This window comes from Aotus nancymaae, unplaced genomic scaffold (assembly GCF_030222135.1).
Source record: "Aotus nancymaae isolate 86718 unplaced genomic scaffold, 86718_ANA_hifiasm-v0.15.2.pri h1tg000016l, whole genome shotgun sequence".
In the NCBI taxonomy this organism is placed as follows: Eukaryota; Metazoa; Chordata; class Mammalia; order Primates; family Aotidae; genus Aotus; species Aotus nancymaae.
In genome coordinates, this window is record NW_026988428.1 from 73,194,177 (window position 1) to 73,217,175 (window position 22,999).

A 22,999-nucleotide genomic window follows, 5' to 3' on the forward strand; every position below is an offset into this window, starting at 1 on the left:
TGAGTTTCTGAGAACTGCATCTTTTCTGTTATTTTTCTGCTTGAATGTTTTTCACCAATAAATCCTGCACTATGTTTGCACCATGTGGTGCTAGTTATTTGTGTGCTCCTGCATGACACTAGTAATATTATCCAAACAAAATTTCAAAAACCACTTTCCGTAGTTGGTAAATATATAGAAATGAGAAAAAAAAAAGAAAGAAATATGAGGAAGAAAGATGTTATCTGTTGCCATAGTTAAATGTTCTTAACTGAAGCCACAGATGAGATGTGACTCATTTGCAGACATACTGGTGATTGGTACAGTAGATTTAGAAACAGTTTAAACTTGTAAGCTTAAGCTTCCGTTTATAAACAGAAGTTAAAAATCATAGGTCCTGTTTAACATTCAACTCTGTTAACTTACTCTCACCTCTTTGTTTTTTTACTTTGTCAAGATTTCTTCACATATTTATCAATGTCTGAAGAAGTTACTTATGCAGACCTTAAATTCCAGAACTCCACTGAGACAGAAAATATCCGAGAAATTGACAAATTTGGGGAAAAAGGTAAGATTTTGAGTTATGGACGTGTTGTATGGTTGTTTAATAGTAGTTGTTTAACCCTGCATCTTCAGTATTAGTGATATAGTTATCATTTAACTTAAATTTTCAATTAAGTCTCCTATATCTAAGCAAAGGAACCAAAGGTATCTAAACAAAATAATTAGGAAAAAAGATTTCTGTAAAATCACATTGAATAGGTGAAGGAATGAATTTCAATCATATCAGTGCATTGAACACTCAATCTTTTATATTTTTGTTTTATTATCACACTCAAGATAATTGGGACATAATTTTTCAAATGATTGGGTTGTGTAAAGATTTTATTTCTTTATAACATAAAGCCATGGAACAAGGAATGTGTTCAGGATTTCTTATGTGTTTCTTTTTTTATAAGAAAATGCTTTGTATATGTGTGTCAAAAAGAAGGAAAGACAGACAGACAGGTAGCCAGAGTGACCTGTTAAGGATTCCATTTGACTATCTACCAAACTCGACATACATCATCCTAAAATTTCTCCTACTTCTTTTGGAGATATTTTACTAACTTACTAAAAAATAAAAGATGTTAAGTTAAATGAAGTGAATCATCAAGGAATAAAGGAGGAAAAGAGATAAAGAAATATCAGAAGACAAAATATATTCATAATATTCAAAACCACACTATATCAGGAAGCTTCATATTTTTCAATTTAAATTTAAATAATGAAATAAGTGAACAATCTGTGTTGACTTTCATCTTTCACTTCAACAAAACTCTACCCTTCATCTTACTCAGAATCCTATGGTTTTACTATATGTATGATTCTTACCTTCTGGTTCCTGGCTTTTGGAGTGCAATCTGCCCTAGTGAATCCATAGTTGAAATCAGTGTGTTTGAGTTAAAAATAACTTAAATAATGATAATGGAGAATACACAGGATATAATATTCTAGCATTGCTATAAACAGAAATTTCATTGTTAAATCTTGGATCCATTTATTATGAGCATGGTAAATCTTGAGAAAGGCTAGCAGATTAATTTTGTGGGCTTTTTTAACACTGAAACTTTTTTAGAAAGAAGAAGGGTCTAAGAATTTTACACTATTTTCTGTCTTTAGTTCCTTGTTTGTATTTCTTCTTTTATGTGCTGAAAGAGGATGGCCATATCATGAGCTTCATAGTATGAACAATTGCCCTTTAACTGTCCTCTCACACCCTTTCCCACCTCCTTTCCTGCCAATCCAAATGATTTTTAGTTCCCACGACAAGAATTCCTTTAATTCATAGAGATCTTGAATCCATGTCTTCTTCATGTTCTTAACCTCATCTAATTTTCTCATTAACCAGCTTAGAAACTATGTACACAATTTAGCATTGTATTATGTAACATCTGCCCTTAGTCTCTTACACTTCCCCTCTCCAATGTACTTTTGTTTTTCACTAAAAACTCTAGTTCTGGCTAGGTGCAGTGGCTCAACCCATAGTCCTAGCACTTTGAGAGGCCAAGATGAGAGGATTGTTTGAGGCCAGGAGTTTGAGACCAGCCTGGGCAAAGTAGAGAGATGCCATTTCTATAAAAAGAGACTTTTTTTTCTTAGGTATCCCAATATTTTATTTGCATACCATTCTGGCATAGGTCATCCCTTAAGATGCATCAACATCATTTCATAAAAAAAGAAAAACTAAGAGAATACTGTCTCCTACATTCTCATTAAATCTCCTTTTAATCTGTGGTTAAACATTATCCTTCCTAATTTTCGGTCTTTATAATTTTGTTTTCTTTGTTTTTTAATTGTACTTTAGGTTCTGGGGTACATGTGCAGATCATGCAGGATTGTTGCATAGGTACACACATGGCAAGGTAGTTTGTTGCCTCCATCCCCTGTTACCTATATCTGGCATTTCTCTCTGTGTTATCCCTCTGCAATCTCCCCACTCCCCACAACCCTCCCCTAGACCCCCCAAAAGACCACAGTGTGTGATGCTCCCCTCCCTGTGTCCATATGTTCTCACTGTTCAACATCCGCCTATAAGTGAGAACATGCAGTGTTTGATTTTCTGTTCTTGTGTCAGTTTGCTGAGAATGATGGTTTCCAGATTCATCCATGTCCCTACAAAGGACATGAACTCATCGTTTGTTTGTTTGTTTTTTTATTGTACTTTAGGTTCCGGGGTGCATGTGCAAATCATGCAGGATTGTTGCATAGGTACATACATGGCAAGGTGATTTGCTGCCTTCATCCCCCCATCACCTTCATCTGGTATTTTCTTCCTCATTATCCCTCCCCACCCTTCCCATCCCCTGCTATCCCTGCCCTAGCCCCCCCGACTGACCACCATGTGTGATGCTCCCCTCCCTGTGTCCACATGTTCTAATTGTTCAACATCCACCTATGGGTGATAACATGCAGTGTTTGGTTTTCTGTTCTTGTGTCAGTTTGCTGAGAATGATGGTTTCTAGATTCATCCATGTCCCTATGATGGACACAAATTCATCATTTTTTATGGCTGCATAGTATTCCATGGTGTATATGTGCCACATTTTCTTTATCCAGTCTATTGATGATGGACATTTGGGTTGGTTCCAGGTCTTTGCTATTGTAAACAGTGCTGCAATGAACATATGTGTACATGTGTCTTTATAATAGTATAATTTATAATTCTTTGGGTATATACCCAGTAATGGGATTGCTGGGTCAAATGGTATTTCTATTTCTAGGTCCTTGAGGAATCACCACACTGTCTTCCACAATGGTTGAACTAATTTACACTTCCATCAACAGTGTAAAAGTGTTCCTATTTCTCCACATCCTCTCCAGCATTTGTTATCTCCAGATTTTTTAATTATCACCATTCTAACTGGCATGAGATGGTATCTCAATGTGGTTTTGATTTGCATTTCTCTAATGACCAGTGATGATAAGCATTTTTTCATATATTTGTTGGCCTCTTCAATGTCTTCTTTTGTAAAGTGTCTGTTCATATCCTTCACCCACTTTTGAATGGGCTTATTTGTTTTTTTCTTATAAATTTGTTTTAGTTCTTTGTAGATTCTGGATATTAGTCCTTTGTCAGATGGGTAGATTGCAAAAATTTTTTCCCATTCTGTTGGTTGCTGGTTCACTCTACTGATTGTTTCTTTTGCTGTACAGAAGCTCTAGAGTTTAATTAGATCCCATTTGTCTATTTTGGCTTTTGTTGCCAATGCTTTTGGTGTTTTAGCCATGAAGTCTTTGTCTATGTCTATGTCCTAAATGGTTTTGCCTAGTTTTTCTTCTAGGGTTTTTATGGTGTTAGGTCTTATGTTTAGATCCTTAATCCATCTGGATTTAATTTTAGTGTAAGGTGTCAGGAAGGGGTCCAGTTTCTGCTTTCTGCACATGGCTAGCCAGTTTTCCCAACACCATTTATTAAACAGAGAATTGTTTCCCCATTGCTTGTTTTTCTCAGGTTTATCAAAAATCATATGATTGTAGATGTGTGGTGTTGCTTCTGAGGCCTCTGTTCTGTTCCATTGGTCTATGTCTCTGTTTTGGTACCAGTACCATGCTGTTTTGATTACTGTGGCCTTGTAATATAGTTTGAAGTCAGGCAGCATGATGCCTCCAGCTTTGCTCTTTTTGCTTAGGATTGTTTTGGCCATGTGGGCTCTCTTTTTGTTCCATATGAAGTTTGAAGTGGTTTTTTCCAGTTCTGTGAAGAAGGTCATAGGTAGCTTGATGGGGATAATATTGAATCTATAAATTACTCTGGGCAATATGGCCATTTTTAAGATGTTGATTCTTCCTAACCATGAGCATGGGATATTTTTCCATCTGTTTGTGTCCTCTCTTATTTCATTGAGCAGTGGTTTGTAGTTCTCCTTGAAGAAGTCATTTACATCCCTTGTTAGTTGTATTCCTAGGTATTTTATTCTCTTTATAGCAATTGTGAATGGGAGTTCACTTTTGATTTGGCTCTTGGTTTGTCTGTTATTGGTGTATAGGAATGCTTGTGATTTCTGCACATTGATTTTGTATCCTGAGTCTTTGCTGAAGTTGCTTGTCAGTTTCAGGAGATTTTGGGCTGAAACAATGGGGTCTTCTAAATATACAATCATGTCGTCTGCAAATAGAGACAATTTGGCTTCCTCTTTTCCTAGTTGAATACACTTTCTTTTTCTGGCCTGATTGCTCTGGCTAGAACTTCCAATACTATATTGAATAGGAATGGTGAGAGAGGGCATCCTTGTCTTATGCCAGATTTCAAAGGGAATGCTTCCAGTTTTTTGCCTATTCACTATGATATTGGCTGTGGGCTAGTCATATATCGCTTTTATTATTTTGTGATTCGTACCATCAATACCTAGTTTATTGAGAGTTTTTAGCATAAAGGGCTGTTGAATTTTGTCAAAGGTATTTTCTGCATCTATTGAGATAATCATGTGGTTTTTGTCTTTGGTTCTGTTTATGCAATGGATTACATTTATAGACTTGCATATGTTGAACCAACCTTGCATCCCCAGGATGAAGCCTACTTGATCATGATTAATAAGCTTTTTGATTTGCTGTTGCATTCTGTTTGACAGTATTTTATTGAAGATTTTTGTGTCGATGTTCATCATGGATATTGGCCTGAAGATTTCTTTTGTAGTTGTGTCACTGCCTAGTTTGGTATTAGGATGATGTGGTCTCATAAAATGAGCTGGGGAGTATTCCCTCTTTTTTTTATTGTTTGTAATAGTTTCAGAAGGAATGGTACCAGCTCCTCTTTGTACATCTGGTAGAATTTGGCTGTAAACCCGTCTGGACCTAGGCTTTTTTTAGTTGGTGGCTATTAATTGCTGCCTCAACTTCAGCCCTTGTTATTGGTCTATTCAGGGATTCAACTTCTTCCTGGTTTAGTCTTGGGAGAGTGCAAATCTCCAGGAATTTATCCATTTCTTCCAGATTTACTGGTTTGTGTGCATAGAGTTATTTGTAGTAATCTCTGATGGTAGTTTGTATTTCTGTGGAATCGGTGGTGATGTCCCCTTTATCATTTTTTATTGCATCTATTTGATTCTTCTCTCTTTTCTATTAGTCTGGCTAGTGGTCTATCTAGTTTGTTGATCTTTTCAAAAAAACAGCTCCTGGATTTGTTGATTTTTTGAAAGGTTTTTTGTGTCTCTATCTCCTTCAGTTCTGCTTGGATCTTAGTTATTTCTTGTCTTCTGCTAGCTTTTGAGTTTTTTTGATCTTGCTCCTATAGCTCTTTCAATTTTGACAATAGGGTGTCCATTTTAGATCTTTCCTTGCTTCTCATGTGGGCATTTATTGCTATAAATTTTCCTCTAGACACTGCTTTAAATATGTTTCAGAGATTCTGGTATGTTGTGTCTTCATTCTCATTGGTTTCAAAGAACATCTTTATTTCTACCTTCATTTCATTATTTATCTAGTCTACATTCAGGAGCCAGTTGTTGATTTTCCATGAAGTTGTGCGGTTTTGAGTTAGTTTCTTAATTCTGAGTTCTAATTTGATTGCATCGTGGTCTGAGAGAGTGTTTGTTATGATTTCTGTTCTTTTGCATTTGCTGAGGAGTGATTTACTTCGCCTGCTTCTGTCCATTCATCAAATTCCTTCTCCATCCTGCTTCGTTCCCTTGCTAGTAAGGAGTGGTGATCTTGTGGTGAGGGAGAGATGTTCTGGTTTTTGATGATTTCATTCTTCTTGCACTGGTTTCTCCCTATCTCTTGGATTTATATAGTTTTCATCTCAAGTAGCTACTTGGGGAGGCAGCCTTTCCTTTGTCTGCCTGCAGAGGCACTGCTGGGCTGCCACAGATTCAGTGGAGCTGCTGCATCTGATATTTACTCAGGAAAATTAGGTGGGCTCTGCAATGGCATCTTCCCTTCCACCCACCAAGCTGGATCGGTCCTGGTTGCTCTCTAACTGATGTTCTGGGTGCCTAACTCTGGAGTGAGAGGTTTTGGCCTGTTGGGCTTTGTGGGACAGGGGGACTCTTCCTGCCATTTGGGCTGTTATCCTGCGTTCCATTCCCCTTCTTACTGGGAGGCAGGTAGCTCTGTCCCACCAGATTTTTGGCTTTATAGGGTCAGCCATTGCTTCCGCCTAGATCTTTGGTGACAGCCCCAGCACTGGCCAAAGTTGCTGTTCACCCTGTTCAGGCAGTTCACTAAGGCTTTTCAGCCCAGTGAAGATCTCCTGCTCTGTGGGTTGTAGAGGGCTTGAGTGGAGCACTGTATCTGAATCAAAGTCTCAGAGGGGGAGATCCCCCAGTCCTTTGGTTGGTTGCACTCTCCTTCTGGGTAGGGCAGTGCTCCACATTGCAGCAACTTGCCCTATTTGCTTTACACCCACTGTCCAACCAGACCCACAAAATGAACCTGGTACCTCATTTGGAATTGTGGAGACCACTCGGCTTCTGAGTCTCTCTCGCTGGGAGCTGCTTTCTGGAGCTGCCTCTTATTCGGCCATCTTGGGATCCTTGAACTCATCATTTTTTATGGCAGCATAGTATTCCATGGTGTATATGTGCCACATTTTCCTTGTTCAGTCTATCATCAGTGGGCATTTGTGTTCATTCTAGGTCTTTGCTATTGTAAACAGTGCTGCAGTAAACATACATCTTTATAATAGAATGATTTGCAATCCTTTGGATATATACCCAGTAATGGGATTGCTGGGTCAAATGGTATTTCTATTTCTAGGTCCTTGAGGAATCACCACACTGTCTTCCACAATGGTTGAACTAATTTACACTCCCACCAACAGTGTAAAAGTATTCCTATTTCTCCATATCCTCTCCAGCATCTGTTGTCTCCAGATTTTTTAATGATCGCCATTCTAACTGGCGTGAGATGCTATCTTAATGTGGTTTTGATTTGCATTTCTCTAATGACCAGTGCTGATGAGCATTTTTTCATATGTTTGTTGACCTCATGTATGTCTTCTTTTGAAAAGTGTCTGTTCATATCCTTCACCCACTTTTGAATGGTTTTTTTTTTTTTTTTTTTTTTTGTAAATCTGTTTTAGTTCTTTGTAGATTCTGGATATTAGTCCTTTGTCAGATGGGTAGATTGCAAAATTTTTTTCCCATTCTGTTGCTGGTTCACTCTACTGATTGTTTCTTTTGCTGTACAGAAGCTCTGGAGTTTAATTGATTGTATTTGTCTATTTTGGCTTTTCTTGCCAATGCTTTTGGTGTTTTAGCCATGAAGTCCTTGCCTGTACCTATGTCCAAAAAATTTTTTAAAAATTAACTGGGCACTGATAGTCTTAGCTGCTTGGGAGGCTGAGGAAAGAGGATTACTTGAGCCCAGGAGTTGGAGGCTGCAGTAAGCTATGATCAGGCCACCATATTCCAGTCTGGGTGATACAGCAAGATCCTGTCTCAAACAAATCAAAACAAAATGAAACAAAAAACCAAACAAATAAATAAAAACAACTCTCATTCTGGTTAAACCCAAATATCCACCCAGTCTGCTCCAGAGTTGAATATTTCTGGTGAAAAATACACACATTTTCAACCCCAGTTACTCTCTCCTTTCCTCTGGTGAGGAAAAAAGCATCATCCTATACTTTTTATTTCTGTTATTAAAATTTCTATCCTACCATGCCCTTACTGATACTCTGCCTTCCTTCCAGATAGTATTTGTGACAAGTATGTACTTATGAAAGGACAACTCCTCATTTTGCTCTGAATTTCAGTCCATGTTTTCTTTTCAAAGACAGACTTCTGTAATTTTTTCCTTTTTCTCCTGTGTCATTATTATTTCTTCCTTCTCTGTTTTCTCTTTTTAAGTGCACCAACATACTCTACTACTGCTATTATAACAAAACACAATCCTTGTTTGACCACTTAAGCCTTTCCGTTATTATTTAACTTCTTTGTTTCCTTTTGCAGCTCAACTTTTGAAAGCATTATCTTTGGCCACTGACTCTCAGTTCTTCACTTCCCATTCTGTTCTCAGCCAACTCTATTTGGCTTCTGCCCCCTTGGTTCCATGAAGACTGAGCTTTAGGTCACTGATAGCCTGCCTGTTTCATCCCCATAGTTACATGTTTCTTCCACTACTTCACTTCCCTGAAGCGTTCAAAAAGTTAAACAGTTTTCTAAATGCTTTCTTTGCACATCTTTCTGGACATATCCTCATGGTTTCTCCTGTCACTATGCCTGCCCTCCTCAGCATTTGTTGACTCTTCCTCCTAGATCAAACTCTAGAAGATGGTATACTCTGAAGCTCGTTCTGGGTCCCCTTTTATTGTATCACTCAATAACTCTTCTAAGTCACCTCATCCAGTTGTTTGACTTTAAATAGAGTGACTCCCAAATATCTCTGTATGACCTTTCCCTGAATCTCAAGACTAGAAAATAAAGTGCCTCTTTCACATTTCCATATGGAGTTCTAATCTCATTATAAATTTAAAATGGCACAAATAGTAATATTTATTTTTGTTCTAAAATGGTCTCTCTCTCCAGACATCCTCATGTCACTAAATACACATTTAAGAATATATTTAAATACAATTTCCAGGTGTTTGTTCTGTGCCAGTGCTGTTCTAATTGCATTACAAATATTAAATCATTTAGTGTCTGACACTTTTCAGTCTTTCTATCTTTCTCTCTGCCTTTCTTTAACAATGCTGAAACCCAGACACAGAGATGTTAAAAAATGTTAAAACTTTACCAAGGTTTTGCAAGTGATAAGCAGCAGAACCAAGATTCAAACCAAAGCATGTTGATATGGTTTGGCTGTGTCCCCACCCAATTCTCATATTGAATTGAAACTCCCACATGTTGTGGGAGGGACACAGTGAAAGGTAATTGAATCACAGGGGTGGGTCTTTCCCATGCTGTTCTTGTGATAGTGCATAAGTCTCATGAGATCTGATGCTTTTATAAAGAGGAGGTTCCCTGCACAAAGAGGAGTTTCCCTCCACAAGTTCTCTCTTCTCTTGTCTGCTGCCATGTGAGATGTGCTTTTCACCTTCTACCATGGTTGTGAGGCCTCTCCAACCACATGGAACCATGAGTCCATTAAACCTCTTACTTATAAATTACTCAGTTATGGATATGTCTTTATCAGTAGTGTGAAAATAAACTAATATAGTAAATTGATACCAGTAGAGTAGGGTGCTGCTCTAAAGATTGGCATTTCCTAGAGACTTGTTGAATGGCTTTGCAAGTTTCTCATCACCATCTCTCAAATGGTGATGAGAAACTTGTTGGGAATTTGAACAAAGGTGACTCTTGTTATGTTTTAGCAAAGTGACTGGTAGCATTTGACTCCTGCCCTAGAGATTTGTGGAACTTTGAACTTGAGGGAGATGATTTAGGGTATCTGACAGAAAAAATTTCAAAGCATTGAAGCATTAAAGATTTGACTTGGGTGCTGTTAAATGCATTCAGTTTTACAAGGGAAGCAGAGCATAAAAGTTCAGAAAATTTGTGGATTGACAATCATATAGAAAAGAAAATCTCATTTTCTGAGGATAAATTCAAGCTGGCTGGAAATTTCTAAAGCAATGAGGAGCCAAATAACAATCACCAAGGCAATGAAGAAAATGTCTCCAGGGCATGTCAGAGGTCTTTACTGCAGCCTCTCTCATCATAGATCTAGAGGCCTAGGAGGAAAAAATGGTTCCATAAGCTGAGCCCAGGGTTCCTCTGCTGTGTGCAGTCTAGGAATTTGGTGCCCTGCATCCCAGCTGCTCCAGCCATGACTAAAAGAGGCCAAGTAAAGCTCAGGCCATGGCTTCAGAGGGTGTAAGCCCCAAGCCTTGGGAGCTTCCATGTGGTGGTGAGCCTGTGTATGCAGAGAAGTCAAGAATTGGGTTTTGAGAACCTTTGTCTAGATTTCAGAGGATGTATGGAAATGCTTGTATGTCCAGGCAGAAGTTTGCTGCAGGGGACGGGTTCTCATGGAGAACCTCTGCTAGGGCAGTGCAGAAGGGAAATGTGGGGTCAGAAGCCCCACAATGAGTCCCTACTGGGGTACTGCCCAGTGGATCAGTGAGAAGTAGACCATGTCCTCCAGACCTCAGAATGGTAGATCCATTGACAGTGTGCACTGTTCACCTGGAAAAGATGCAGACACTCAATATCAGCTTATGAAAGCAGCCAAGAGGGAGACTGTACCCTGCAAAGCCACAAGGGTGGAGCTGCCCAAGGTCAGCTCTTTCATCAGCATGATCTGCATGTGAGACATGGGGTCAAAGGAGATGATTTTGGAGCTTTAAGAGTTGACTTCCCCATTGGATTTTGGACTTGCATGGGTCCTGCCGCCCCTTTGTTTTGGCCAATTTCTCCTATTTGGAATGACTGTATTTATCCAATGCCTGTACCCTCATTGTATCTAGAAAGTAACTAACTTGCTTCTGAATTTACTGACTTATGGGTGGAAGGGACTTGCCTTGTCTCAGATGACACTTTGGACTGTGGACTTTTGAGTTAATGCTGAAATGAGTTAAGACTTTTGAGGACTACTGGGAAGGCATGATTGGTTTTGAAATGTGAGGACATGAGACTTGGGAGGGGTCAGGGGTGGAATAATATGGCTGTCCCCACCCAAATCTTGTCTTTAATTATAGCTCCCACAATTTCCACATGTTGTTGGAGGGACCTGGTGGGAGGTAATTGAATCAGGTGGTGGGGTGGGGTGGGGGTGGGGGGTCTTTCCTGTGCTGTTTTTGTGATAGTGAATAAGTGTCATGAGATTTGATGGTTTAATAAAGGGGAGTTTCCCTGCACAAGTTCCCTCTTCTCTTGTCTGCCACCATGTGAGAATTGCCTTTCACCTTCCACCATGATTGTGAGGTCTCCCCAGCCCTGTACAACTGTGAGTCCATTTAACCTCTTTTTCCTTATAAATTACCCAGTCTTGGGTATGTCTTGTTAGCAGTGTGAAAACAGACTAATATACAATATACATGCTAACCCTAAAGATGATATTTTGTTCTTTATCACTATGAGATAGTGCCTACAAATGTGCATATCTTATCTACTAAATTTCTCTAAATGAAAATTTCATAAATTTGTTTCATAGATTTTAGCTTAAAATGTATACTTAATTCATCCAAAGGTCATCAAATTCCCCAATGCTAGTTAATCAAACTACTGTTCTCTTTCACATGTTATATTGTAACAGATTTCTTACTTATACAATAACTCAGTTATTTTTCCCTCCTGATCAACCAGTAGGTTCCCAAAAAATCTAACTTACTCTGGCTAGAAAAGGCTGTAAATAAAGTCCCCCTCCTTTTTATTTTAAAAACAAAACAAATAAAACCTTCTTTAACACATTTTTCACATTGGCCACAATTCTTTTGCCATTGTGAATATATTGTTTTTCAAAAGAAAACTTTTTCTTAAATTATTGTCTTTGAACTTCATGTAATTGCAATCTGTAATGTTCTTCCTACTGATTTTGCATGCTTGCTCCATTGTTCATAAGATTTGAATTGCCTGCTCTATGTAACAGCTTAGTTTCAAATCTCTGCATATCCCAACTTGAGATCTTTTCTCCCTTTCTTTCCCTTTCTCCCTCTCTCATTTATATATCTGACTATTTGTCTATTTCCTCTCACAATTAAAATTTGTATCTATGAAAACAGGAACTAGTACATCTTGTTCACTTTGATGTTAGCACCCAGGTATGTCTAGTAAATAGAGGGTGCCCAAAAGATAACTTTTGAATAATTGAATAAGCTCATTGAATAAACTCTTTTTTTTAAATTAATTAATTTATTTATTTGTACCCCAAAACCTAAAATGCAATAAAAAAATAAAAAATAAAATAAAAAATAAAATGAATAAACTCTTGAATAACTTTTGAATAATTGAATACATATATAGATTTCACAGTATATTGCACCATTAACTATGAAATGTAAGACATAGCTCAGAAGTATAGTAAGATTATCATGGTATCCCTGAATTGTATTTTCTTGAAATATCTAGCTAGTCTTTACCTATACACATAATGTTGATTTAAATAACTTAGTCACAATAATAATTCATTCATAATATAAAGCTTATAATTCCTGTTTTTTTAAAAATAGATAAATGATCTATCCGTGACTTCCATAGTCACTAAAAAGGAAGTATTCAATAAAAGTTTCCTTTGAAAAAAAATGAAAAAAATTTGAAAAATTACAATAAAAATGGTGTATATCTGGACTGACTAAGATAAAAGGCTACTGGGAGAACACTCAAAGACGTTACAAAGAGACAGCCTATCTTGTTTATTCTGCAGCTAAACTCTCAGAATTACCTGAGGGATATGTAAACAACTGAAATTGTTTTTCCTGACATGCCACAATTGTCTACTCAAGCAACAACTACTCATATTGGCTTCTCTGTTAATTTCCAGTTACTCACTTTTCCCAAATTTGTACAAAGAAAGTATACTATATCTAGATTAATTGGTGTTCTCCATTCTCTATTATAAATTCTGTTTTTGCTTCTCTGTTTTTTGAATCAGTCTACCAGTTAACAGCTTCTAATGCCAGAATCAAATTACATACAAAACAAATCAGTGATTTTGACTTATTCTTGACATGTTCTTCAAAATATTTTTAAAATATCCTTGAATGTCTAACAAATCCATTCCTTTCCAATAGGCATATTAGTAAATAAAAGTAAAATGAACGAATGAATGAGTAAATAATTCAAATGAAAGTGTATACCAAGTTTAGACCTCCCTTTTAATTTTGTTTTCCACAGCTCCTCCCTCTCCCTCTCGTGTATGGCATCCAGCAGCCTTGTTTCTGACTCTTCTGTGCCTTCTCCTTCTCATTGGATTGGGAGTCTTGGGAAGCACATGTATGTACTAGCCCTGTTTCATTAAAAGAGAAAGTATCTAGAATTTCAAATATTTAACAACAAAAGTTTATTCCTTGAGTGGAAGATTTGTAATAATGATAGGTGATATGCCCACAAGGAGGACTTACAATGTGGAACGTAGTGTCTTTCCCTTACTCCTGTAGGGTAATGGCCTTCCCTACCCCTTTAATCTTTATACTACTTCTGCAAATGATAAAGGATGATGGTTCTATTGAAAGTTTACAATTTTTTTGTCATTTTTAATGTGAAGTTTACATAACTTTGAAGACAGAAATGGAAAAAGTGAAAGAACTACAAAATATCAATGAAGAGCTTCAGAGAAATGTTTCTCTACAAGTGATGAGTAACATAAATAGCTCCAACAAGATCAGGAACCTCTCCACCACACTGCAAACAACAGCCACCAAATTATGTCGTGAGCTATATAGAGAAAAAAAAGGTAATCCTGTATTCTCTTAGTGTTATTTGTTGGACAATAAACTAAACCACTGAGTCTCTTAAGAATCATTTTATAATTAGCTAGCAGCCTTTTCCTAGGGAGTCATCATTTGGGGGAAGGAATTACATGTGGTTGATAGAGAATTCATTTCCTTGCAGTTAGAAGAAAGACAGAAAGAGTAATAATAACAATAGGCCCCCAAATTATTAAGAGATAGCAGTTACATGATAAAATGTTAGAACGGTTTCTCTAATCTGTCACTATAATTATTCTGGGCAATGAGGTTAATAAAAGATAGGGAGGAAGTGACACCTCTTTATAGATGACTTAATTCTTAAATTTCAGTCAGTGATTGATAATAAAGTCCACAAGAAAAAAATAAATTGAGATGTCTCCTTCGGGATCAGGGGAAGTTGGTCTTATAATATCTCCATAAGTTTCTATAGTCATGGTTGCTAAAATGTATTTCTTTTGCTCCTGAGAAACCTCAAAGTTTCACTAAGTCAGAGAACAGAAATTAAAGAAGGTAAGATTGGTATAGATAGGTGGGGTTAATTCTTACTATACAGAGTATTTCCTATAATTTGTGTTTGTTGTCATTAAAGAATACAAAAAATAGCAAAGAGGGATTGATACAGGAAGATACACTTGAATCCCAGTGCTTAATTTGAAATTTTTTTGTTCAAGTTATGTGTCTGACACATTATGATGGTACACAGGGAACTAGAATACAGGATTCGCTTACTTCCCCTTTGATGTAAAAAGACAAAACAGCATGTAATCCCAGCTACTTGGGTGGCTGAGGGGAGAGTCGCTTGAATCCAGGAGATGGAGGCTGCAGTGAGCTGAGATCGCACTGCTACACTCCAGCTTGGGGAAGAGAGCAAGACCCTGTCTCAAAAAAAAAAAAAGAAAAAAGAAAGAAAGAAAGAGAGAATAATAAACAGCAAATGTGGAGAATGTCACATAGAGAGGAAAGGAAATGATAAGAATTATTAAGACTATTAATAAAACCCAAATAAAACTATGTTCTTCTTTCAGAGCACAAATGTAAGCCTTGTCCAAAAAGATGGATGTGGCACGAGGACAGCTGTTATTTCCTAAGTGATGATTACCAAACATGGCAGGAGAGTAAAATGGCCTGTGCTGCTCAGAATGCCAGCCTGTTGAAGATTAACAATAAAAGTGCATTGGTAAAGCCCAAGTGTTTCTACCATCATGGGATAGAGAGGGGTGTGGCATGTTAGAGAAGACCTCAATCAACCAACTCATGATTCTGGTTTATTTTAGTTGGGGTGAGAAGTGACTGGAACTTTGTACATTTATCTCAAGATATCATAGGCAAGGTAAAACATATAAAACCTTAGCTTAGGACCTTAGCATAAGAGGCATATTACTAGCTGACAGGTAGATGAGTAGATACAGGGCACACAGAATTTATAGGTCTGTATGTATTTCCAAATTAGAATCTGGAATCAAATCTCAGAACATAATTTATAAACATTAAAAACAGGATACAGAGATTATTCCTGAGGCTTACTAATTCCATAAAAATGACATTGGAGGATTTGTTTTGTTTCTACCATTTTGTATTTTTTAATTCACTAAGAGAAATAGGCAAGTTATAGTAGGCTAGCATAAAATATGTGTAAACAAGAAGAGCTGAAGGAAGGTGGCACAGCCAAGTGTCAAGCAGCTGTATTGCACTGAGTCCTCGAGTCTCAGGAAAAATGTGTTTTCTAGTAGTTTTATTGATTTATTCATTTTCTTAGTTTTTCTTGTCTAGTGTTTCCATGTTACACTTGTTTTATATAGCATTTTTGGTCTCTCAAATAATAATCATATATTTTTAATCAAAATTACATTTTCTAAAAGTCCCTGCTTCCCCACAATAAGAAACTTTTGTTATACTTTAGAAGAAAGAGAAATCAATCCATAATCTCTTCCTCATCAGATTATTCTCAAGTGACCCATTCACAGTTACTTACTCTAAAAAAGGTCTTTTTTAAGTGTGGAATAAGAAAGAATACCTGTTATTTGGCTACAAAATTCTGAACTCTTTCTGAATTCTGTTTTATAACTACTCACCTCTGAGTCTGTGGCATTTTTTCCTACTCTTTCTGTTTCTATTAACTCCTGTTGGTAGCCATTAGCCACCTCCTTGGACACAATGTTTACAGCTCAAATTTTTAAATCCTGAACTTGTCATTGTGAACTTTTCAATGACTGTAAATTAAGGTTATACATGGATTAGTAGGGACTCTCTTCTTGTGAAACTAGCAATGATATTATTTTTTAAAATGTTGAAATTTTATAGTAAGGAGTACTTTCTTTCAATTTCTTTTAATGGCATTTAATAGTAGTAGTGCAATGTCAAGTATGTTACCTTAAAACAGCAATTTGTAAGAAATTACATTATAATGTAAAATACAAAAGTAAGAAACTGTTTCTTAAATAGACCATTTGTATTTCCTGTAGGAATTTATAAAATCCCCAAATAGATTATCTGGATATTGGCTGGGATTATCTCCTGAAAAATATTACATTTATAGTAAGAGCATTGATAATATAATCAACTCTGACTGGTAAGTGTCTATTCTTGTTAAAATTTTATAGTTGTGTTTGAGTGGAGGTATTTTCCTTAGGAGCACTGTAGATTCGAATTAAAACTAGCTTCAGTAGCAATTACATTCTAAAAGAACCATTTTCTCTCATGCTTTCTTGATGATTTTCTAATATAGAAAGTTACCATAAATGTCTTCTCATAACTTTGACAAGCCACTAACAAAACTACAGTAGCCAAATTATGGAGACTTCTGAAAATAATAAGTTTAAGAAAAATTCTGGAAGCCCAGAAAAGTCACTGGACTCTAACAAATACTTAATATTGTGCTAAGTTCTGGGGTTCAAAGATGAGTGAAAGATTGATTCACCACTAAAGTTACTTAACCATTGATTGTATGTGCAGACTGATTGAATGATGCTAGAGATAAAGAGAATATAGCGTGATAATGCTTCAGCAAGAATATACAGACTAACCAATCATAAATTTTAGCAATGCTACTTTTGTTATAAATGACACTTGAAATGAGCCTTAAGAAAAAGTTTCTGAAATAAGGGGGTACAAGGGCAGTTTTGTTATATAAATATATTCCATAGTGATGAAGTCTGTGTTTTCAGTGTAACTGTTACGGGGATAGTGTACACTTTACCCTATAGCTAATTTCTCCTTTATTTTCCTCCCACCCTCCTACTTCTCGGAGTCTCCAATGTCCATTATTCCACTTTTTATGTCTATATGTACATATTATTTAGCTCCCACTTAAATGAGAACATATAAAATTTAAATTTATGTCTCTGAGTTATTTCACTTAAGAGAATACTCTCCAGCTCTATCTATTTGGCTGCAAAAGACATGATTTTCTTCTTTTTTTATAGTTGAGTAGTATTTCATGGTGTATATACCTTGAAAGAAAATATAATCCATTGATGGAAACTTAGATCATTTTTATGACTTTGCTATTGTGAATAGTGCTACAATAAACATAGGAGTGTAGGTGTCTTTTTCTTAATATAATAATTTATTTTACTTTGAGTAAATACCCAAGAGTGGAATTGCTGGATCAAATAGTAATTCCATTTTTAGTTCTTTGAGAAATTGCTATAGCACTAACTTATATTCTGAAATGGGCATTTTTGAATGAAAAATTTAAAGACTGGTTTAGAAGAGCATTTCAGGTCAAAGAATAAACCTTAGCATGATAGATTACCTATATAGTAGAGAGAAAATAATTTGTGTAGTATAATGAGGAATGTGGCTATATGCTATTTTAAGTGGGCTTATGTGTTGTATTTGTTCTGCTTATAATGAGAAAAAAAATAAGTCTTTACGTAAAAATAGTGGCTCATGTCTGTAATCCCAGTATTTTGGGAGGCCAAGGAGGGTGAATCACGAGGTCAGGAGTTCGAGACCAGCCTGACCAACATGGTGAAACCCCGTCTCTACCAAAAATAGAAAAATTAGCCAGACGTGGTGGTAGGCACCTGTAATCCCAGCTACTCAGGAGGCTGAAGCTTGAACCCAGGAGGTGGAGGTTGCAGTGAGCCGAGATGGCATCACTGCACTCCAGCCTGGGCGACAGAGGGAGACTCTGTCTCAGTTATTAATAATAGTAATAATAATAAAATAGTGACAAATTTCATTTGTACTTTTTAATCTTTTAAATTTGGGAAGCAGACAATATCAGACAAAGAAAGAAACCAGAGTCTCAACCTGCTGGACACTGTTGGAATTTCATCTATTTTTTTTTTTTGAGACGGAGTTTTGCTCTTGTTGCCCAGGCTGGAGTGCTGTGGTGCAATCTCGGCTCACTGCAACCTCTGCCTCCGGGTTCAATTGATTCTCCTGCGTAAGCCTCCTGAGTAGCTGGGATTACAGGCATGCGCCACCACACCCAACTAATTTTTGTATTTTTAGTAGAGACGGGGTTTCTCCATGTTGGACAGACTGGTCTCGAACTCTTGACCTCCTGATCCGCCTGCCTCGGCCTCCCAAATTCCTCGGCTGGAATTACAGTCATGAGCCAACACGCCCGGCTGGAAGTTCATCATTTAACACGTGTTTTTTAGTGTATATTTTTAGCAGGAGACAGCTCTGAGTCAACTGTGTTGAGGTGCCACCACACTTGAGTTTAGGCACTGTCATCCCTGCGTACTCATCACATTGGGTCATAATGGCAAACAGAATTTTTTATTTTGTTTATTTGCTTTTTCTTTCAGATAGAAATAGTAAGTGTAGGAGTGTGAGTCAGAAAGACAAGGTGGCCCCACCTCTGGTGGTTGGCAATGATAGGATAGAATGGGAGATAAGCAAGCCCCAAATGGAGGGGAGAAGGACATATATTTTAAAGGTCTCGTTTGGAGTGAAGGACTACAGACAAAGGTAACATGTATGTCAGGAGAGAGTACAGAAGGAATCTTGTTTTGAAAATATAGCATATGTATGTGTTTGTAATCATTGAAAATGCAATTGTAATCTATAATGGAATGGAAAACAGTAGATATTTTCAATTATCAAAAGGAAAACTGAAAAAAGTCTATAACAATTGTATACATGAAATGTATATACATAAATATCTTATTTTCATTTTTTAACTCTGTGTTGTTTTGGGGTTTGTTTCTGAAAGGGTGCAGTAATAATTGACATCTGTACTATGTCACCACAAATAAATCTCATTCTTAAAAATTTAATTGATCAAGTTATTTACTGGTTGATATCATTATCTTTTTATCCAAGTGTGGATACTAAATTAATCTAAAAGATAATATTTTTAATTTATAAATTTGTTTTTAACACATAATCCCTGATCATTAATCTAGTATTGATGGGCTGGTATTAGAATTTCAGAGTAAAATCTTATGAAAGCGTCACTTGGAGATGATGTTGAACTTAAGGTATCACACCTTAGGTGAATTCCGGGACTCTGATGATTATGAAAAGCACTTGAGGAAGACAGGGTCCGAGACTTACTACTGGGTCAGTTAGACTAGAGAATCTTCGGAAATGGCATTATTCCAAATTATATTATATATGAAGGGGATGGGGTGCTAAGTCTGTAAGTAAAGGACAGCAAATATCAGATGCTGGAAAGTGGAAAAAGCAGGGGGAAATGAAGCAGTATTTGACATTGCATATGTGTCAATATAAGGAATTAACTTGGACACTTTTGATACTCTGAACATTAAATTAGATTTAGTTTAAACAATGCAGGGTCTAGGGCAATATTATCATGTTGGAAATGTAATGTTTTTTTCTGTGAATGTGTTTCAAATATCTGACTTGCCAAGTATAATTCTTTACTTTCTCTTTCAGGGTTATAAGAAACTCATCTGACTTAACGAACATGTATTGTGGATATATAGATGGATCATATGTTACTTATTGTCTCTGCACTTATCAAAAAAGAACTATATGTGAGAAGATGGCCAATCCAGTGCAGCTTGATTTTATACATTTTACAGAGGCATGAGGCACCAATTAAATACATTTAAGAAGTGCAGGCTGGGCGCGGTGGCTCACCCCGTAATCCCAGCACTTTGGGAGGCCAAGGAGGGCGGATCACAAGAGGTCAGGAGTTTAAGACGTGGAACCCCATCTCTAAAAATCAAAAATAATAAATAAAATGAAAAAAAAATTAAGAAGTGCGGTTGGTGGCGGGGGTGTCGGTGGTGGGAACGTTCTAGGCTATAGGTAAATTTAAACATTTTCTGGTTAACAACTGGTTGAGTTTGTCTAAAGACCTGGGATTTCATCAAGCAGGTGAAACATCTAGGTAGAAGGCTTCAGATAGAATAGATTGTGAATGTTAATGCTGGAGAGTATAATGAAGCATGTCTGACCTCCCACTTCCCATCATGGCTTGATCTAGTCTTTCAGATGAATTTTAAAAGAGTCCTGGTTGAAGAGGAAGTCCATTCAGATGGTTTGAGGGGGGTGGCTTAGAATTGTATTTTTCATTTATATTCTTCCCCTTCTGGTCAAGATTTGTCAGAGGCAACATCAAAGACCAGCAAATTTTTATTTCATCCCATAGCATTGCCAGGGTGGCATGGCTGCCTGCCCCAGGTCCATCCTGTACTTCCACAGGACACTCTGTGGCTGAAGGCCTTATGAGTCAAAGGACTTATAGCCAATTGATTGTTTTAGACCAGATAAGAATGAATGTGAACAGGCATTTATTGCCTCTTAAAATTATTATTTTGTGTAAAAGCCAATAAACAAACATGAAAAGGCCAAGTTACAAGACTGACTTATTTTTAACTTCTGTGTGTTGAGCTACTATAAGCTTGGTTTTTGTTACGGACAGACATACAGTGATTAGCTACACAAACATAAGCATTGTTCTGAAAAATATTAAATATATATATGTTTATCTTCATAACTCACAACTGGGAGTATTATACCCAAAATCTTTTGTTACAAAGTATTTTTATTATTATTATTATACTTGAAGTTCTGGGATACATGTGAAGAATGTTCAGATTTGTTACATAGGTGTACACGTGCTATGGTGGTTTGCTGCACCCATCAACCCATCATCTACATTTCTCCTTATGATATTCCTCCCTTAGACCCCCAACCCTCAACAGGCCCTAATGTGTGATGTTCGCCTCTCTGTGTCCATGTGTTCTCATTGTTCAGCTCCCACTTATGAGTGAGAACATGCAGTGTTTAGTTTTCTATAACTGTGTTAATTTGCTGAGAATGATGGTTTCCAGCTTCATCCATATCCCCACAAAGAACATAAATTCATCCTTTTTTATGGCGGCATGGTATTCTATGGAGTATATGTGCCATATTTTATTTATACAGTCTATGATTGATGGGCATTTGGATTAGTTCCAGGTCTTTGCTATTGTGAATAGTTCTGCAATAAACATATGTGTGCATGTGTCTTTACAGTAGAATGATTTATAATCCTTTGGGTATATACTCAGTAATGGGATAACTCTGGACCAAGTGGACCTAATAGATATCTACAGAACTCTCCACCCCATAATCAGCAGAATATACCTTCTTCTCAGCACCACATCTCACTTATTCCAAAATTGACCACATAATTGGAAATAAAACACTCCTCAGCAAATGCAAAATAATGGAAATCCAGTGCAATTAAATTAGAACTCAGAATTAAGAAACTCACTAAAATCCTTAGAACTACATGGAAACTTACAAAGTATTTTTTTATCCAGTTAGCAAATATTTTTCTGTAACTCTATAGTAAGCAAAAACTTTTTTATAGTTTGGGTAGATGGAAAAGTGACACATAATAGTTTAGAAGACAACTAAACTTGTTTTACCAGCTGTTTAGGCATCTTTGTACCTCTCCTTGATTCGGAGGGTTTGACCTTGAATGAATTTTATCCCTCAAAACCAGCCCTTACAATCTTATGCTCTCCCTCTTCTGTTCTACAGTAGCTGGGCCTAGAGGGAAGGTTGCTGGTATAGTTTTTGCTGCAGAGCATTCACAGTGAAATACAGATTCTGGCTCAGTGGGATGCCAAGATGAGGGAGATTCACGTCTCTCATCTTCAAAATACCATGATTTGGGCTTTCTTGGAAGTAAAACAAGAAGAGATAAATAACATTTGTAGTTTGACAATTAAAAGAGTAATGTGTGTGTCAGAAGAGAAAAAGGAACATATTCCATTAGGGTACCAACAAAAAGTATAAAGAAAAATTATAATCTGGTACTCTCTAGTGGATTATTGTAGCCAAGAAACAATGATTCAGACTGCACTCAAAAAAAAAAAAAAGTTAGGGCTGAAATCTAGTATTAAATGTTTTCCTTGGAAGCATTTTATTTAGCACCCCCTTCTTTTTTATTAAAGAGAAACTATAACAAGACCAATTTGTGTGCAAAAGAAGTTTTAGACTTATTATACTTGGCCTGGTTATTTTTCATAAAATGCAGCCTGATTGTCTGAGGTCAGGAGTTCAAGACCAGCCTGGCTAACATGGTGAAATCCTGTCTCTACTAAAAATACAAAAATTAGCCAAGTGTGGTGGCACACACCTATAGTCCCAGCTACTTGGGAGGCTGAGGCAGCAGAATCTCTTGAACCCAAGAGGCGGAGGTTGCAGTGAGCTAAGACTGTACCGCTGCACTCCAGCCTGTGTGACAGAGTGAGAGTTTATCTCCAAATAAATAAATAAATAAATAAATAATGCAGCAAGAATTGTTTGGCCATATAGGCTTCTTGAAGTTGACCTTGCCAGAAATTTACCTAAATATATGCTATTTTAGTTAAAGTCTTGTTAAAATAACCAGTGTCTCAAATTCTTTTGTTTTAAAAGACATTTTTTGAATTTATGCAAATAACTATTTTGTCATAAAATCACAATCCAAATTTTAGAATTCAAAGAGAAAGATAAATTTCCTTACAAAAATGCACTTCACCTAAATAACTCAAAAGAAAAAGATTTTGTTGACCATGCTTTAACCAGAGCAGTAGCTTTCAAACAACATGTTTGTTTATTTGGGAAATGCCATTTACAAGCCAACAGCTCATGAAAACTGTCTACCAGGTATGGTAGAATCTAGGAAAGAGCCTCCCTATTTATTGTATTTTCTCCTAATATCCCCAGGTAGCAAGATTCTATGTAAATCATTTTTTATTTTTTATGGAACTATTCTGTGCACCATCA

At 36.7% G+C, this 22,999-nt stretch overlaps 1 protein-coding gene across 2 annotated transcripts; it reads left to right on the top strand.

Moving 5' to 3' along the window:
* Positions 1–256: 256 nt before the first annotated feature.
* Positions 257–20,587, top strand: CLEC12A (C-type lectin domain family 12 member A). 2 transcript variants are annotated; one of them, XM_012477060.3, is made up of 7 exons: positions 257–329; positions 437–547; positions 13,233–13,331; positions 13,603–13,791; positions 14,833–14,984; positions 16,270–16,376; positions 19,664–20,587. In XM_012477060.3, exons 2-7 carry the CDS (start codon positions 457–459, stop codon positions 19,818–19,820), a joined length of 795 nt encoding a protein of 264 aa, XP_012332483.2. In that variant the 5' UTR covers positions 257–329; positions 437–456; the 3' UTR covers positions 19,821–20,587. The 2 variants fall into 2 exon arrangements, with proteins under 2 accessions (XP_012332483.2, XP_012332482.2); XM_012477059.3 differs by lacking the exon at positions 257–329 and having other exon boundaries at positions 337–547.
* The last annotated feature ends 2,412 nt before the right edge of the window (positions 20,588–22,999 follow it).

Bases quoted from the DNA above. Each gene is read 5' to 3' on its own strand.
- CLEC12A (XM_012477060.3), top strand. From the start codon at position 457: ATGTCTGAAGAAGTTACTTATGCAGACCTTAAATTCCAGAACTCCACT. The intron at 13,332-13,602 runs GTATGTACTAGC...TTTAATGTGAAG, and splicing joins GGGAGTCTTGGGAAGCACAT to TTTACATAACTTTGAAGACA. The intron at 16,377-19,663 runs GTAAGTGTCTAT...TTTCTCTTTCAG, and splicing joins AATATAATCAACTCTGACTG to GGTTATAAGAAACTCATCTG.